The following is a 19,069-nucleotide window of genomic DNA, read 5'->3' as shown; positions in this document are numbered from 1 at the left end:
AAAAAGTGGATTTGGGGGTGACTTGCTCTTTAAGGAATGCTTATTTTTTAGTCTGTACCATTAAGAGGCTTAATAAAAGCCACCACTTATAGAACACTTCCTCCAGGCAGAAGACAAACTCCTTCAAATTGTGACGAGGAAAACAAATGTCAAAAGACAGTTGGAGGAGGTTGGTGTGACAGAAGAAAGGTGTTCAGCTAGAACCAAAGCTGTACGCGGGTTTGATGCTGACTGGAAGCCTGACAAAACGAGCTGCTCTCTGCCAAGCGTGGCCCTGCCAAGCACAGGCAGGACCTGAAGAGGGGCCATACCTCGCCATGCTCCTGCTAGCTGTTTTGAAAAGATGCACATTATGTGCATGCAGACACACTTGCTCATGCGTGTGCACACAGGCATCACAGCCACACAGCAGTGCCTAAATGCGTGTCAGAATGTTTCCTGGGGATGTTCTGATTCTCCCTAACTGAGCGAGGGATTCTGTCTGGCAAACTCCTCCTCAGCAGAGTCCAGCTGTCAGATTGACAAATGAACCTTGGAAGAGTGAGGAGAGGTGTGTGTGTGTGTGCTTGTAAGGCAACACGTGTGCTCAGTTTGCATTTGTGTGTTTTCTGCTGGAACGTGCACATCATAAGGATGACATACAGATGGTCGGGGTGCACAAGGGTTTTGCTTTCTCCACAGCAGCTGGTGTGCGTTTCCTTGATTATTATCAATCAGGAAATGGAACAGTTCCATTAAGCCTCTAAAAGCTACCGTAAAGCTTTGAAAAAGCAATGTGGATGAATGGTTTGACCCCAAGTTTCCTTCAAAGTGACCCTGGCTGCTCAGTGACAAGTACAAATAACCTTAAAAGGAGCTGCAATTTGAATGGCCTCACATGGAAAACACCCGCTATATGCAGAGGACAAAGCATAGAGCTACACGTTACTCACATCATGGTTTTCATAAACAACTTGAGGCGGTAAAGATTTGATAAAAGCAAAAGGGTTGATGTCTTTTTTTCTTGAGAAAATAAAAATGTGTGGAAAATAAAACCATTAGGGAGTTCTGGCTAGAACAAAAAAAAAAAAGAAAAAAAACACCTATGAGCAAGAAGCAATGAGAAACCTGCAAACTTTTTATCTAGTGCTAACCTGTTTACCTTAGGAGCTGTTTCATCTTCAGATGCCATAAAGCCTTTTATTGCACAGTGAGAGATTTTATTACAAATACACACTGTGTGTGTGTGTGTGTGTGTGTGTGTGTGTGTGTGTGTGTGTGTGTGTGTGTGTGTGTGTGTGTGTGTGTGTGTGTGTGTGTGTGTGTGTGTGTGTGCTGCGAAGTGGAGTGGAGTGGGGGGAAAATCTGCAAACAAAAACATGATCACGCCATGACAGTATCCATTATATTTCCGAGGAAAGATTCCGACAAAAGCCTTTCATTGCCAATAACAAAGTAAATGGGATCAGATTATTATGGTGCGACCCTCGATTTGGATTTCTCTCACATTTAACCTCCAGGGGAGAAAGAACCAAAGAGATAAAAGAGAAAATACAAGCATGTGAAGCGGGATTACATTTTTACATTATGTTGCTAGCCTCCAAATAGACTGAAATCAGTTTGATATCACGCTCCTGGGTCTGCGCATCACAATTACGCCTCTATCAAACTGATGGTGAGAGCAGCTTCTTGATGCTGACATTAACCAAACAAAAACAGTAAAACGTATTTTGAGGCCTGATCCCTCATCCGTCTGCCTGTATCTCCTTTTACTGTCATGCTATCTGACTGTTTTTCTGCCTGTCAACACGTCTTTTTCTATTTGGCCGACCTTGTCTCGTATCGCCAACCATCATCGTCACCCTCAGCCCAAAACACTTCATTACTGGTCACCATCTCCCTCTGTCCCCTTCCTCCAATTTCACTTCACTTAATTTTATCTTGTCTTCAGAGAAACAGAGAATCTTGGCTCTCCTTCTTCCTTCTGATCCACACGGTTGCCGAGGCCAACCTCCAAGGGACTAAACAGAGGCTGTTTGTTAAGCTGTTATTTATCTCTCTCATAGAGTCCTCTTCATCTCCTATTAAACAGCCTAGAACTGTTGCCCTTGACTCACACATAACTCTTGTGTCTTTTGGTGAGATGATTTACGCTTTAATTTAACACCAAGTGAACCCGGGAGGGAGCCCGGCTGGTGCTGCCTGATGTCATATCAGGAATATGTGAGGGGGATGTGTGAGAATGTCTATTTATCTCGCTGCCTGTGTACATGTCTTACAGTCTATGCTTAAACGAACGAGTGGGTAGCTGTGAAAGGCTTTTTTGTTTGTTGTTTGTTTGCTTGCTGTGTCACCGTAAAGCTTCAGTAGTAGCATCTTTGAGCCCAGTTGTGCTAAGAATGGAAAACATTCTTATAGAAAAAACAAACCCTCACTGGGTATGGCTGATGAACATGTTTACTGGGACTTCATGCCACTAATTTCAAAATAATGAGATATTAAACTGTGAAAATTGCATTTCGGTTTCCCTTTCCCGAGCACAGGAGGAAACAAAAGCCAAAAGCTGCTGACAAGCACATACATGCAGTAACAATTTGTTTTCCTAGTCAATAATAGGATATTGCAGAAGACTCCATTTCCTGCGGCTGATAAATATAATTACATTGATCTCTGTAATTCCACCATGGGAACGGAAATGAAGCTCTGAAGGTACATGCAAACAAGGCAAACGTACAGAGGGTGGGGGCTCTTTGGGAAGGTTGGGGATTATTCTGGAGAAACAATAAAAGGTTAAATTATCTATAAAGTTATTCTTGGCACTTTTTTTCATTACTGCCCTCAACAACGTCTTTGTGAGATATTAATTTGTTCTCACCTCCTCGGTTAAATAACCAGGTACCATGAGTATTAGAAGATGGTCAAATGCTTCATTATTGATCTAATCTGCCAAAAAAAAAAAAAAAAGGAACCAGTCACGTTCTTTCATCATGAGGGCTTCATTAGTCTGGAAACATTGCAAAGTGCTTTTAGCTTCATCGGATGCTTTGAACACAGTAGTAATACTTTTAACACGGACACCACTAGTTCTGTTGGGTTAGAACGGGAAAGTTTCAGGTGTGGTTCACTGCAAAATAATTTTTTGATGATTATTTCTGATTATAATCAGCCACTCTGAGGTTTTCATGCAGGCTGAACATGAAAACAGTCTCCTTCATCTATCTCCCAAATTAGCTTCTGATAGAAAATAAACAGTGGACCTTGAGGATTTGGAAAGCCTGACGGGTCTACGTCACACTGTCACTGAACATTGATGGACTCACCCATCTCGACTCGTAACGGGAAAGGCTGTTGTTGTTTAAGTGTCCCGGAAACAGTAGAGAATGTCTGGGTTAGTAGACGCTAAGTGTTAGCATTAGCAACTCCACCACACGGCAGAACTCCTTCAGGCTTGTGCTATTTGTGGAGATAAAACAAAGTAAACAGAGTCAGTGGTAGAGTGTCTGTGGTAGAGTCACTTTGCTGGTAGCCAATCAGAGGTGAGATGTCCAAATATCAGGAAATAAGGCCCAATCCCTATACTCACAATTCCACACTTGCATGCTCCGATTGCGCAATCCCGATCAGGGGCGTGCATGTGTAGGATGTCTCGATTATCAAGTGCAGAAGTTGATCATGCCCATTTTGCACCGTTGACCCACACTTAACCCAAGTCTGCATTGACGTGGACTTGGGCAAAGGGTATTACCAACAACCCATTGCTATGGGAGAAAAGGCTCAAGTGTCTTTTTTGAAAATAAGTATTTCAGATTAAAGTAGGCCATTTTAGGATGAATTATTGATGCTCTGAGTGTTTTAGACAAAGCAGCAATTAATGTAAATATATTTCAATTAATTCTTTGGTTGTTAGTTTGAAAGATAATAATCATACTGTACATTTTAGTGGCATGAACAGGAAACCTGTGGCAACCTGGCTGGAAAACATTTGACTTAAGCTATAGTCTCAGATATGTAAAGGTTGTAAAATGATTTTATTTGAAGAAAATATGCCACCATAGAAATGTAAAGCAGTCATGCAAAAGTGTTATCAGGAATTTAAAATACCTAAGGCATTAGTTTAGACATTAGTGCTCATCTCCCACTGGAGGATTAAGGGAAAGACCTGAATTATTATTATCTAGAAAAGGACTTGTGTAATTGGTATCAATATTTTCAAGGGATTGTTAATATTGAAAATGATATGTTTGCAATGACTTACAAGGGGTGAGGGAGTTGGTGTTTTGAGAAATCTGGAGGGCATGAGTTCATGAAATCGATATCAGCATCCGGTGTGTAATTGTGAATCCTGCATGTTAACCCCCCCCCCCCCCCCCCCCCCCCCCCCCGTCACCTATCAGTGACATTAGAGGAAATAGATAGATACTCTTCGTTCTTGGGGACCAAAAAATGTTTTCAAAAAACATCTTAAAACTCACCCTTTCATCCAGGCTTTCCCCCGCTAAATATTCTAAAAGATGGCTTTGTTCTTGTCCACACCTTGACTTTGTTTTTACTCCTGATTTTGGTTACTATTGTTGTCACTGCTATTGTTTTTATGATGTTTTTATTGGTTTGAGGTATTTGCCCTGATTTTACTCACGTTATACAGTGCTTTGTGATTTATATCTGTGAAAGGCGCTATATAAATAAACTTAACTTACTTACCATAGGTGACTAGAAGGTTTCAGATTTTTCTATCTAGAAGTAAATATTAGAGATTTGTGTCTGGATGAAGATCGTAAACTGATCAATTGACTGACAGGTAAACCAGCTAACTGACATTTCCATCCATAATCCACGTGGGAGAAAAAAAAGTGTCAGAAAAAATATCAAACTGTGTTTTTAACCACTAAAAGCAGCATGGTTGCACTGGAAGAGAACTCACAGCTGGTTTATTTTTTAAGAAAGGAAATCTGGTTTGAATTCATGAGGAGGTTAAATGAAACAAAAAAAACTGAGTTTAAAGCAAGCCAATATGTGTTATTCAGTGAAACAAAGAGCAAATGAAATGCTGACATGGTTGTTTCTGCTCTCGCTAGGACTGAGTTGTCCCCCTTTTCCTCCCACTTACTGCTCTGCAGTAGGTCTACCCTTATCTTAAAGGAGTTTATTGTTCTTTTCCTTTTTTCCTCAGCTTGATAGAGAGAGAGAGAGAGAGAGAGAGAGAGAGAGAGAGAGAGAGAGAGAGAGAGAGAGAGAGAGAGAGAGAGAGAGAGAGAGAGAGAGATAGAGAGAGAGAGAGAGAGAGAGAGAGAGTTTGTGCGTGTGTGTGTGGTATGTGTTGAAGTTGCACACCTGGCAAGAACATGACTTTAGCAGCACACAAGAAGATCATAAGAGGCAAAAGAAAACATGGTTTTCGGACAAAATACACATGAATACACTGCTGTCCACGTCCTGCAGGGCTTTATATATTTGACAGTATTAATGTAGCCACACATTTGAGTATTGTACCAGACGGAGAGTATTTGGGTCAGAAAATGAGTTATGAACATTCAGAAAACATTCCATTCGGGCACTAATGTGGTCTCCTAGTGATCGAGGAGTGGATCAGCTTGTGTTTTTCTCCATCCTCCCATTTCTCTGATGGACTGTGTAGAAAAAAAAAGAACTGTTCTTTTCTGGTTTAGATTTTTTATGTCTTTGTTCAGGGATAAAGCAGAAAAGGGAACGCATAAAACCTCAAACAATGAGTGTATACAAAGGCAACAACACGCCACATGTGCTTTACTTATCCTTTGTTTGATGTTTGTGTAGGACAATCAATTTCTCCCATGCAGTCGCAAATGTATGTGTATGTTTGCTAGCGTCGGACTGAGTGTGTGTTTTTGGAAGCATATGCTTCAGCAGAAGAAGGGGTGATGCGTCTGCAGAACGGAGCATTGCGGTGCTGCTGTTGGCCAAGGGCTGGGGTGGCAGATGCCAGAGGGCTTCATTAGACACAAGAGAGGCTTCTGCAAACAACAGCTCTCCAGGAAGTCTATCAGACCTAAACACAAACACAGACATGCCTCTGATTCAGGTCTGGCCCTACATTTCTCTCACTCTTTTTCTTCTCTGTCTGTTTCTCTTTATGCTTTCTATAGTTCTCAATTATACCCACTCATCTTTGTCTTCCCTCGCATTCTCCAACGCAGTCAGCGCCAACACTCTTGTACAGTCTGTTGCATTTTTTTTATTCCGTTTCCTCACAGAACTGTTTCATTCCGATTCCCTTTTTTTGTCTGTCTGTCTGCAGTTTTTGTTGTTGTCTGTCAGCGAAGCGGAGCAGTCATTAATCACTGCTAAATGTACGCAGAGAAAGCAGACACCTCGGGGGGAAGTTCTCTCATTCTGTTCGAAAAACGCTTCTCTCAACATGCTCCATGGAGAGCGACGTGGAAAATGGAGCACAGGTGCTGTGGCAGGCACAATAAACACAAGCATATACACTGAAACACACAGAAAAATCCCAAAACAAGTGCACAAATTTAATACTCAAGCTTTAAAACTACAAGCAAAAAAACTACTTTAACATATGTTTAGGTGAAGGAGTTTGTATTTGGCGAATTGCTATAACCAATGCCACATATCAAACCCTAACCCAAAGCAATGTAATGTAATTACTAAGGAATGCAGTCACATATTGTTGGACTATTGAGCTGCTACTTAAATAAATAAACTTTTACTTACTTACTTACTACTTCTCAATAAAAACCTAAAAATAAACCAAATCACTAGTGAAAACTGAACCTTCCAAATACATGCTCACATTTGAAAAACAACATTTCTATCAAAGATCACACATCTAAGCAGTAGAAACTCGTGAATTTTTCTTTTGCATTTTTGGCCGGGGGCATTTTTGCAAGTCATTTTTCAGATACGCTAACAACATATCAACACTAGGGAATGCCAAATTACCATACTTACGTGCAGTGGCGAAGCCAGAACGTAGCAAATGGGTAGGCCTAGAAAAATCTGGATGGGCCGAATTCATTTCAAAGCTCATATGAGATGTGCGCTGCGTGTGTGCAAGTCAAAATTACATGTTTTATTAAAATCTCTCAAGCCACAAAAAATCCTATGATAGAAGATTATATATTAGATACTTATTCCATGAATCTCTGTTAAATTTCAATTTTAAGGACTGTTACCGACGCTGGACTCCTGCTCTGGGCCAAGACCTGCACACTTTCTCTTGTGAACTTTCAGGACCTTGGACAGGTTCTAATCTCAGACAGGCGTGCTGCCGTGCTTGTCTCAGCGTCCTAGCTGCAGGCTATCAGCTAAGAGCTGAAGATCCAAAAGACGCAGTTTGCCAGAGGTCACCGCATGTTTCAAAAATCAGGATTTTCAGTTTGTCATGCTCCAGATAGCTCAGGATGCAGCAGGAGGTGGTGCAAAACCAGAGATCAGATCAGATGATTCTCAGCAACCGCACCCTCCACCAGGGAATAATCGGCAAGCACGATCCAAGCTTGCATGCACGCACGCACGCACGCACGCACGCACGCACACACACACACACACACACACACACACACACAATATTGGCTAAGCAGCCTACACCTCCGACCACACCCCCTCTCCTCACCGTCTCTCAAGGGATCAGTCTCATTTAGGACCACGGACAGTGACGCGCCAACGCGGTTCGGGATGACTCATCACCTCCGGGATCTTCCACCTGAGCCCCGGGTCCAGATAACAACAACAATAAAATGAACAGAACCAAAAAAATGGCCTTAGAGGACTAAAGCAGACCTGACGAGATACCCGAATGAAACGATTTGTTTCCTTGACCGGATTAATGTAAGTGCGAGGAAAAGAATCAGATAAAAGGTCCTTGCATGTTCGCTGCGTGCTGCACGTCTGTCTCCCCCTCACACCCAGTCCTTTCTCAGTTTACACCGCTGACAATATCAATAATGTCATCCGCAGACTCCGGGAGATGCCCGGTTCAGCTGTGAGAAGTCCAGGGCAGGAGGACGCTTCTGAGAAAAAAAAAGAAATCATGAACCTCACTGGGTAGCTGCGATGGCATTAGAATATCTTTTCTGCAGTAGGTTAATAGTTGCTTAGTGTCAGTAAGCAGGTGCCAATTTACTTTTTAATATAAAAGACCAAATTACAACTCCAACAAGCAAGCTGGAAAACATTCATAATAGGATTAAAATTAATACCAGATATAAAAGTTAAAGTATTTTTATTACACAGTGAAAAAAGTGCACATTCATGAAAGCAATAATTTTATAATGTAATTGTTGATACAACATAACTGGGGTTGCTAAGCAGTTGCTTGCTTGACCACATCTTGGCGATGCTAAAATTAGTCTTGGTGTTGCAAATCCCTGCTTTTCTTTCTTGGAGGTCAGACACCTGTAATGTGTCCCTGGATGTGGGACACAATTTGTGACTCCAAATTAAAATAAAACTTCTGTTCATGTGGATGAAAAGCTGACTATTGGTATGCTACACTTCTCTTGGTCAAACATTTCCCAGAATTCTGTGCTGTATTTTCAAAAGGACGATGGATCAGGAGCCAGCAGCAGATACTTCAGGGGCAAATTTCCAGATTTAAATGTAAGTCAACTAATTTTAGTTAATAGGCTTTTACCTAAAATGGTTTTTAGATCCAAAGCAGTTATCTATGATTGGTTAGTTGCTTAGTAGTTGCAGCTTCGGTGGCTAGCAGGTAGTAACTCACTTGCATATTTAATTTAACCAATACATACACAATTAAAAAGGTAAAAGGCTCGTTATACATCTATAATGAAACTTATACGTATGAATATACTTTTACCTCATGTGTCACGTGACTGCTAGAGTCATGTGAGGTAAGTGTTCCATTTAACAATTTTCTTTGACAAAGGAAGGACAGTGTCCTCGTAAGCAAGGCAAGGCGAGGTTCCTTGACATTGAGAAACATCCAGTGTGAGGACAACATCTTGCCTCGGATTGGATAACAGCAACGCATCTCTACCACTGACTCTGTTTGCTTTGATTTACTGTATCTCCACAAATAACACAAGCCTGAAGGAATTTTACCGGTTAGCTTCTACTAGCCCAGCCAAGCTGCTGTTTGCTGGACGATGACGCAACAACAACCTTCCCTATCATGGGTCAAGATGGGTTAGTCCAGCTATTCATAAAAATAAAAAAAAAATGATCACTACTAAATTACTAGGATAGTTTTGAATGTAGACACTGATAAGATCACAGTTTTGCCTTGACTTCATCTGAAGCTGTGAACATTTCTCTTGAGCCATGTCAGAGTAAGTGCTGAGAGGCCAGTCAGTAGGGTCTTATCCCATATCTGCTCTGATTGGATCAAAGTGACAGTATTTCAGACCCACAGAGCGGCTGTTTCCACACCTGTCCAATAATCAGGGCAGGGATAAAGGCCTTGGGATGCCACTGAAAGTCCATGTCTGCATGTCAGTCAGTTATGTGTTGGATGATAGACCAGCCCATTAGGAAAGAGACAAACTCCACAAGCCATTAGGTGAGGCAGCAGCCAGAGCGGTGAGTGATGCCACAATTAGGCGGAGAACGATGGAAACCTTTGCTTTAAAAATCCTGATAAAAAGTTTATATTTCAGATTACTGTTTAGTTTTAGCACTGGGATAAATGTGTGAGGTGGGATGGATTATCTTGGTAAAGGAAAAGTGCTCACTAACACACATGTAGACAGATTTCTGAACAATATCTGAGGGTGCTTTGTGTATGTAGACACATTTTCAGATGTTTGAGTTCAGCTCATGAAAAATGAGAGCAAAAACAAAAGTGTTGTGTTTATATTTTGTTCAGTGTACATCCTCTTGTGTTCTCCTCTCTGTGGTTCCAAGATCTAGGGGGAATTTGAATCTTTTATGTGTTTCTCTGAGATGAAACACTGAATTTGTTTTTACTGGTGATGGTTAATCTTTAAAATTTTAGGTTATTGCAGATAGAACAGGTTTGCATTTAGAGAATCATAAAGAAACATAAAATGTCACAACCTCACAACATGTTAAACTTTGTGCACATGAGAAATTAAGGGCCAGTCCCTCCTGTCTGACAATCTTAAGGGCATTTCTGATTACTGCATGGTTAAAGATACTCTTATGAGATTTTCTACGATGTGTGGTGTGTGTCAGAAAGTAAGGTGGATGGAACCACACTGCACGCTCCTCCTCTGCCATGTTTGAGTCACGTTCCATTTCAAGAGGTTTTGTGTACTTTGCAGCATGTAGGTATTGCCATTTGCTAAACACAGCACTGTTTGACAAAAATGAGGAAATCCATAATTTTTATCATCATGTGTGGGGTATGCCATCTTCCAACATTTAAACAATCCTACCCTGTGAGCTGGGTCTGAGGGAACCACTTAGAACAATGGTTGTAAGTGGTAAGTGGTAAGAAAACCTGACAATAATTCAAAGAGATTTAGGATTATCTGTCCTGGCAAAGTGATTATAGGGTGCCAAACAGCTAGGGCGATCATCAGATGAAAGACAGTTGTGATACAAGTAATGGGCCTGATGAGCTCAGGAAAACAACGGGCAAATGTGTCACACCCTGTCTTGTCTCCCTATTCTGTTCAGTCCTGTGTCCATGTTAATTTCTCCCACCTGCCTCCCGTCTCCCAATCACCCAAGGTCCCAGCTCCACCTGTATTTAAACCCTGTTAGTCCATTTTGTCTGATTGGTTCATTGTTTCATTGTCCTACGTGTCCCTGAATAAATCCGTGTTTTAAACGTTCCTGTCTGCCTACCTGCCTGCTTCTTCACCCGCGTGTGGATCCACACCTCCGCTTCGCTCACCGGCATGATTGTGACAGAATGAACCAACCCAGTAAATGATCCAGTGGGGAGGTTCTTCCTTGGGAGTGTTTGCTCCAGTTTTTAACCGCAGATCACCGGCCGGCTTCTCCTCCTCTGGTCTCGTCTCGCCGCAGACGCCGTCGCCGAACCCCGGCTGCGACGATCCCCTCCGCCCTCCCGGAGCTAGATGTGAGGTTGGACCAGGAGACACAGCTAGGCCGCTCCTGCTATGTGGACACCAGACTGGCTGTGTGCTCCCCCGGAGCTGGCCGACGGCGTTGGGAAGGATGCCGGGCTCCACCGTCACCCCTGGTCCCGAAACGGAGCCGCGAGCTCGCCGCAGCTCCGGCTCGCCGCACCAGCTTGGACCCACCCCCAGTCAGACCAGCAGTCCCATCTCCGGTCCAATCAGCGCCTTCATCATCTGCAGGCGGAGGAACCATGCCTACAGCCCAGCTGACAGAGCTTGCCAGCCTCCAGGCGGAGTTTGGCTGGATCCGTCAGCTTGTCAGCCTCCAGTAGTTCCAGCTGGACACCCTATCCTCCCCGAATCACCAGGAGAAGGTTCCGGTCCAGTCTGCAGCTCCCTCATCTCTTGGCCAAAGGATAGAGCTGAGCTGGCCCAACTCCATCAGAGCCTCAGTCTCCAGGAGCTCCAGCTGGACAATCTATCCTCCCTGCTCTCCCAGTTTCCGGCACCACCAGTTCAGTCAGCTCCAGTTCCAGCGGTGGTCCCGGAGGTCGCACCGCATCCTGTTCCAGCGGTGGTCCCGGGGGTTGCACCGCATCCTGTTCAAGCGGTGGTCCCGGTGGATGCACCACATCCAGTTCCCGTGGTGGTCCCGGAGGTCGCACCGCATCCAGTTCCCGTGGTGGACTCTCTCTCCAGTCCAGAGGTCGACATTCTCTCCAGTCCAGAGGTCAACGTTCTTTCCAGTCCAGAGGTCGACGCTCTGTCCAGTCCAGAGGTCAATGCTCTTTCCAGTCCAGAGGTCGTCGCTCTTTCCAGTCCAGAGGTCGACGCTCTTTCCAGTCCAGAGGTCGATGCTTTTTCCAGTCCAGCGGTCTACGCTCCTTCGTGTCCAGAGGTCTACGCTCCCTTGTGTCCAGAGGTCGACGCTCCCTCGTGTCCAGAGGTTGACACTCCCTCGTGTCCAGAGGTCGACACTCCCTCGTGTCCAGAGGTCGACACTCCCTCGTGTCCAGAGGTCGGCGTTCCCTCCAGTCCAGAGGTCGACGTTCCCTCCAGTCCAGAGGTCGACGTCCCCTCCAGTCCAATGTCTCTGCCATCTCCAGTCCAGTGGTCGACGCCGTCTCCAGTCCAGTGGTCGACGCCGTCTCCAGTCCCGTGGTCGACGCCGTCTCCAGTCCCGTGGTCGACGCCGTCTCCAGTCCCGTGGTCGACGCCGTCTCCAGTCCCGTGGTTGACGCCGTCTCCAGTCCCGTGGTCGACGCCGACTCCAGTCCCGTGGTCGACGGCGTCTCCGGCCCAGTGGTCGACGCCACCTCCAGTCCAGTGGTCGACGCCACCGTCTCCGGCCCAGTGGTCGACTCCGCCGTCTCCGGCCCAGTGGTTGACGACGCTGCCTCCGGCCCAGTGGTCGACGCTGCCTCTGCCGCCTCCGGCCCAGGGGCCACCGCCGCCTCCGGCCCAGGGGCCGCCGCCGCCTCCGGCCCAGGGGCCGACGACAACGCCTCCGGCCCTGAGGTCGTCACCGCCACCTCCGGTCCAGAAGGTTTGACGTGTCCTCCGGCGTCTCTACCTCCGGTCACCGCCAGTCCTGCCCTCACCAGACGCAGGCCCCCAAGTGCCCGTCGTCGCCTCCTCCTCTGCCACAGATGCAGGCCCCCAAGAGCCCGTTGTTGCCTCCTCCTCTGCCACAGACGCAGGTCCCCAAGAGCCCGTTGTCGCCTCCTCCTCTGCCACAGACGCAGGCCCCCCAAGAGCCAGTCGTCACCGCCTCCTCCGCCACAGACGCAGGCCCCCAAGAGCACGTCGTTGTCGCCTCCTCTGCCCCAGGTGCGGGCCCCCAGGTGCCCGTTGTCGCCTCCTCTGCCCCAAGCGCAGGCCCCCAGACTCTACTGGTCCCTGCCTCCTCTCCATCGGTCCCTCAGTCCCTCTCGGCCCTCCCTCCGGTTCCCCCTCCTCCCCCCTCCTCCCGCCCTGCTCTGTGGGCATCTGGAGTCCGCCCTTTTGGGGGGGGGGGGTACTGTCACACCCTGTCCTGTCTCCCTATTCTGTTCAGTCCTGTGTCCATGTTAATTGCTCCCACATGCCTATCGTCTCCCAATCGCCCAAGGTCCCAGCTCCTCCTGTATTTAAACCCTTTTAGTCCATTTTTTCTAACTGGTTCATTGTTTCATTGTCCTACGTGTCCCTGAATAAATCCGTGTTTATAAACGTTACTGTCTGCCTACCTGCCTGCTTCTTCACCCGCGTGTGGATCCACACCTCCGCTTCACTCACCGGCACGTTTGTGACAAAATGATGACATAAGCCTAACCCACGATACCAAAAACAGATCATTTTTTTTAATTACGGGTGACTGAAACTCAAGTCTAATCCATATTTTATCATCACAGCATCAGATAAAGAAGGCATGTTAGGTGTATATTTAATTTTCAAGTGCTCATTAACTTCAACTAATTATAATATTTGAGATCTCCCAGAATCTTGGACGCTGATGATCGCCACTGGCAGCTCTGTTTGTTAGTTGTTTTGACTGATGCACAATGCACACAGGCCTAAGAGGACAATAAAAGTTATTTAAACAGACTAAACACATAAACAAAAAGTTTGGCTAAATCCTTTCCATGCCATAAACTCCTGTCTGTTTGTTGAAATCTTCTGCTCTCAGTATCCCCACGCCTGCCCTCCAGTCATCATTAAAGGAAAGACGAGAGCCTTAGAGCCGAACAGAGGCATCAGCATGCATCACTTCTCTTCTGCTCTGAACGCTCAACTCTCGGCAATCCACCAGCCCCTGACGGACCTATTTACTGCACAAAATGGATTGTGTTTGGCTACGCATCATACTTCCAAATGTTCCTTTGATACCCTCTGTCTTTCTTTCTGCACTGTCAGCTCTGTCTATCTCTGATCCTGACCACTTCAAGGAAAACACAGAACTATCCAACTAGTCTTTTTTGCTAGTATAGCGGTACTGAAGAGCTCAGATAGCTTAGATGAGAATGCCATACAGAACCAGGGTGATAGGACACGCTCCAGCTGTGGAAGCACTCCAATTCAAGACTTACAAGTTCTCTTCTTTTTGGCTTGATGTTTCTGTATCGCAATGTGAGAAATGTAAGTTCTCGTCAAGCAGCTCCCCAGGCTTTCCTCTGGGGAAAGCATAAAACCTGGATGGAAATCAAAGTAAAAAAAAAAAAGCTTCTATTGTGCAATTTAAAAGCCAGAAGAGATAAACCGTAGGAGTTTTGTAAGCAGCAAGGAAGAGCTGATGGCTAGATGTTCCAGATAAAGAATTGTGGAAAGACAGAGCAGGGAATGAGGCAACTGTCTTTTGGAAGGCTTTTAGGTTTTTTAATTTTTTTACAAAGTGCACCACAGGCTTAATATCTGAGGTTTTGCTGTGAGGGAGACAAACTCGTCCTTCTGCTGGAACTGAATCTCTGAATTTTAAAACTACTGCAATTCGGATGCCTCGGCACAACAAAACCTTTGTTCAAACATGCATTTATTCATGACTTTTGTCCTTCCACAGGTGTACAAACTTGACCTCCGGCATTCAACATGTTGCATTTATATCACCCCCTTATCAAAACTCAGCATTTAAAGGAATCAAACTGCTGTCGGTTATGTTACATGCAGCTAAAGCAGCTGTAAAATCTCTTTTTATTTTGTTACTTCAGATTCAAACTCTGAACGTTTGTGTTACAGGACAGAGGGTAAAAAAAACTATAATTAGGTTGGTTCTGGCTTTAGGAAAATATAATTTTATATTGTTTTACCTAAAAAGATATTTCACTCATAATGATGGAAATCTTTTTCTTAAAAATGTTCTAAATGATTCAAATGTAAGCTGCTGTAGATAGCTGACCAGCCTTTGTGTGGAGTTACAGAGTTTACATTAGATATCAAAACTGTGAATTACAATTTGAGGTTTGGACACTTGTTTGTCCCAGTTGCATGTGCCCGAAATCCTCACCAGGGAGCCATCCAGGAAGCATCCGAACCAGATTCTCAAACCGTCTCAACTAGGATCTTGGACATAGAGGATCTGATTCTCATCCCAGCTGCTTCAAATTCTGCTGCATACCGCTCCAGAGAATCACATTCTGATGAAGCCAACAGGTCCACATCATATGCAAAAAGCAGAGATCTGATCCTCAGGCCACCACAACGGATCCCCAACACCTAGGCTCAATCGATGATAAAGGGCAGCCTTGGTGGAGTCCAACTCCCACCTGGAACAAACCTGACTTACTGCTGGTAATGTGGACCAAGCTCTGACACCGGTCATACAGGGACCTAACGGCCCATATCAGAGGGCCTGGTACCCCATACCCCCCAAGTACCCCCCACCCATACCCCCCAAGTACCCCACACACAACCCACCCCCCACCCCACATGGCCTCTTGAGAGATGCGGTCCAATGCCTTCTCCAAATCCACAAACAGTGTTGGGGAGAATACTTTGTGAATGTATTTAGTTACAGAATACTGAATACTTGCTTTAAAATGTATTTTGTAATGCATTCCGTTACTTGAAACAGAAGTGCTTGAACATTGCACATCATTACTTTCTGCAAGAAAATGTAATCTAGACAAAACGCTTCAAAATAATTGGGACTGGCCAATCACAGCACATTTATTTAGAAAAAACAATGTATTATTTTTATTTTTTTATGTGTTTTGTAGTTTTTCCCAGATGGAATGGCGGACTGCCTCATTGACAGACATCCAAAGCAGTCGAATCACAGTGCTCTATATGTTTGATGAGCCAATCATAGCACTCTGTCAGCCAAATGGGTGGGATGTACCTGCAAGTTAGTAAACCAAGATGGCCGCTGCTCCGTAGTGGTTCAATCACAATGCTGTTTTGGTTTGGTGGGCCAATCACAGCACTCTGTTTGTGGACGGGATGTTACTAATATAAAGATAGCGGTGGATCGTTTGAAACGGCTTTGGCATCAACTTTGGACTATTTTTGACTTAGGGGTTTTCTTTGAGTCAAAGGGAGATGGATGGAGGTACTTAAGTTTATTTCGAAAAGGACATATTTGCATCTTTTTTGATGGAGTAGGGTGGACCGCATCATTGACTTGACGTCCGTAGCGGTGAGTACGTCTGGTTGTTTGGTATCCAATAGCATGCGGAGAAAGACCATAGATCCCACCCCGCGCTTAGAGCAGAGACTAGAAAGAGAGCTGAGAGCCGTCAATGGACCGCAGACACTGCCCGACAATTTCTTTATTTATTTGTTGAATTTCTTTATTGATCTTTCGGGTGAAAAGTGAAAAACGCACAAGTATTCCAATGATATTACGAAAGTAACTGTTTTCTAAATACATCGTTGGAAATAGTAACTGTACTGGAATACAGTTACTCATAATTAGTATTCTAAATACGTAACGGCAGTACTAGTATTCCGGTACTCCACAACACTGTCCTCAAACACATGTAGATTGGTTGGGTGAACTCCCACGTACCCCCCAGGGCCCCCCTAGGGGTATGGAGCTGGTTCAGAGTTCCACAGCCAGGACGTAAACCACATTGCTCCTCCTGTAATTAAGGTTTGACTATCCGACGTACCGTCCTCTCCCCCTGTAGGTGGAACACACCATGCAATCCCCCTTTTAAAATAAAGAGACCACCAGCCCGGTTTGTCAATCCAGTGGAACTTCCCCCGATATCCACAAAATATTGCAGAGCTGTGTCAACCAACGCAGCCTCATAACAGCCCTAAGGAATTCCAGGTGGATCCCATCCATCCCTGGAGCCTTGCCACCAACCACATCAGTGTCCTCAGCACCAGAGAGCCCATTCCAAACCCCAGTCTCTGCTTCCTCACTGGCTTTGAGGAGGTTTTTGAAGCCCACTGGTTCACAACATCCCGACTTGAGGTCGGCAACACATTGTCCCCACTTTAAACAGTGTTGGTAGTGCATTGCTTTTCCCTATTGATCTGCGGGATGACGGACCACAACCCCTACAAAGCGGTACAGAGGTCTTGGTCCTACCAAACTCCCCACGTTTAACCCTCCCACATTGTTAATGGGGTCAGATGGGCCCCAGGTGCTTTTTTATATTTTAATTATTTATTTATTTAGGAGGGCACCACTTCACCCTTGCCAAGGGATAAATTATCAGCCATGTTGAACCACCGCCTGACCACCTCCTGTCTTGGAGGGTCACCTGATAGGACAGTGTTTGATAAAATTATTTAATCAATTTCTGCATTTTGGAACACTGACCATAAGATCAATGTAATGATGTTGATCCATGTTTGACATGTTACACTCTAGGTTGACATTGTTGTAAAAGTAATAAAAATAGGATATATAATACAAACAATTATGGAATTTAGGAGATCTGAGCTGTTTCAAGACGGCAGTAATTCACTTCAGTCTTGGCTGAATGTGGACTATACATTAGTTCGTCCGGTTGGATGTAAGCTCTAAAGTTATCTAGAATAGGCGTAATAGTAAAAACCTATGAAATATGCTCACCTCAGAAGAACCAACATATTACTCATCTAGAAAAGAAAACATCCTTGCACAAAACTCCAAGCAGCCTTGCTAATACAAAGCAAATGCAAAAGAGGAAAAAGAATCTGTTTAAACAGGAACTCAGTGGACATGTCTCTGTGGGGGAGTTTAGCTGCTTAGCTGCAGAGTTAAAGGGGAAAATGTCTCCAGATCCATCACGGCTGTTTAAATACCTAAAGATACTGTGGCTGTAATTACATCAGGGGACCAAAACATAATCATCTTCAAGGATGTGGGGAACAAACTAGTTATGCTAATGCATTTCAGTTCTTTACCACCCTTCATTACACATGTCCCCAATCAGTGTTAGCTCTGAAGTGCCCTCAAGAAATCCCAGCTGTAAATTCTGAGCAAATCAGCGATGCGACCAATCAAGTCTGTCACTTACGCTGACGAGCATCTGAGGGAACGGGCCCCGAGAATTTTCTGCCACGTTGATTGGCGGGATCACCCAATCCCTCTTCTGCCTGCGATGGCCCTTGGTGATGCTTTTGTGGGATCCTGAGAACATGATGACAGGAGGTGGCGCTAGGACAGCCACCTTCTTTTGTTTTCTCTCGCTGGGGTTCTTCTCTCCCTCCGTGACCTTAAAGGCAAAACAAAGTTTTAGTTCAAGGCCAGATATTATCTGTCTCATATTTAGAGCCTGAGGTTGATCAGGAGAAATCTTTTGGCAAAAAACTGTTGAGGTGTGGTGAAAGAAGAGCAAGCATTCACAGGAAAAAAATGACAATGATCAGAAACTATAAATATGGGGAGTTCAAAGATATTTTTACCTCAAGAAAACTAAACACGATCTTAAAGACCTGCATGAATTAAAGTTACATGAGGCTGCAACGAAGTTTGAATGCAAAATTATTCTGTGGATCATTTTGTTCAGTGCTGCTTTACAAACAGCACTTTTTTCTTTTTTTCTTACAAACTAACAAATATGTAATTTATACATTTTACAAAAAACAAATATAAGTTGGGTAAAATGTTATTTGTTTGATACTATTTTAGTAACCCTCAGCAAAGCTGACAATGCAGGTTGATTATTTGAAAAGTATCTCTGTACATTTAAAATATATTTTTTAATTAATTTAAACCTATAGTTTCCCTGCCTATTAAAATATAACATCTATGATCACAAAAAATTTTCTTCAACAAAAAAATCATTTTGAGCTTGTGCCATTCTTAAATGAATGAATGAATGAATGAATGAATGAAAGAATGAATGAATGAATGAAGTAAAAGCAAAATTCAAAAATTGCTAATTTGGCCTTGATACAAAACTATACAATTTCTTTTAAATATGTCACATGGTACGGTTGTGATTCTGCTTGGACTCATCGTCTTTTATGATTTTATTTTCAAAACACATTTCCAAAATCAAGACTTGTTGCCCGTTTTTATCATTTTGAATTGATTAAAACATGTTTCTAAGCTAGATATATTCAAATTGATTTTTTTTAAATCCATAAAATTCTTAACCGAATCAGTAAAACATCATCTTGATGCTTGAAAGTTAGATTTACTGCCTGGAGTATGCAATTACTGC

The 19,069-nt window shown here is 44.1% G+C and overlaps 1 protein-coding gene across 2 annotated transcripts in view; it reads right to left on the bottom strand.

Annotated features, from left to right (window-relative positions):
* The window catches only part of LOC107391180 (cadherin-4), a 345,981-nt gene that overhangs the window by 82,370 nt on the left and 244,542 nt on the right, over positions 1-19,069 (bottom strand). For both annotated transcript variants that reach the window (XM_054746084.2, XM_070545026.1), the window contains one exon: positions 17,918-18,115. In XM_054746084.2, the coding sequence (XP_054602059.2) occupies positions 17,918-18,115 (198 nt within the window). The remainder of the gene's footprint in view (positions 1-17,917; positions 18,116-19,069) is intronic.

This window comes from Nothobranchius furzeri, chromosome 15 (assembly GCF_043380555.1).
Source record: "Nothobranchius furzeri strain GRZ-AD chromosome 15, NfurGRZ-RIMD1, whole genome shotgun sequence".
In the NCBI taxonomy this organism is placed as follows: Eukaryota; Metazoa; Chordata; class Actinopteri; order Cyprinodontiformes; family Nothobranchiidae; genus Nothobranchius; species Nothobranchius furzeri.
The sequence above is the reverse complement of the archived record's forward strand: the minus strand, read 5'-3'. Positions and strand labels throughout refer to the sequence as shown.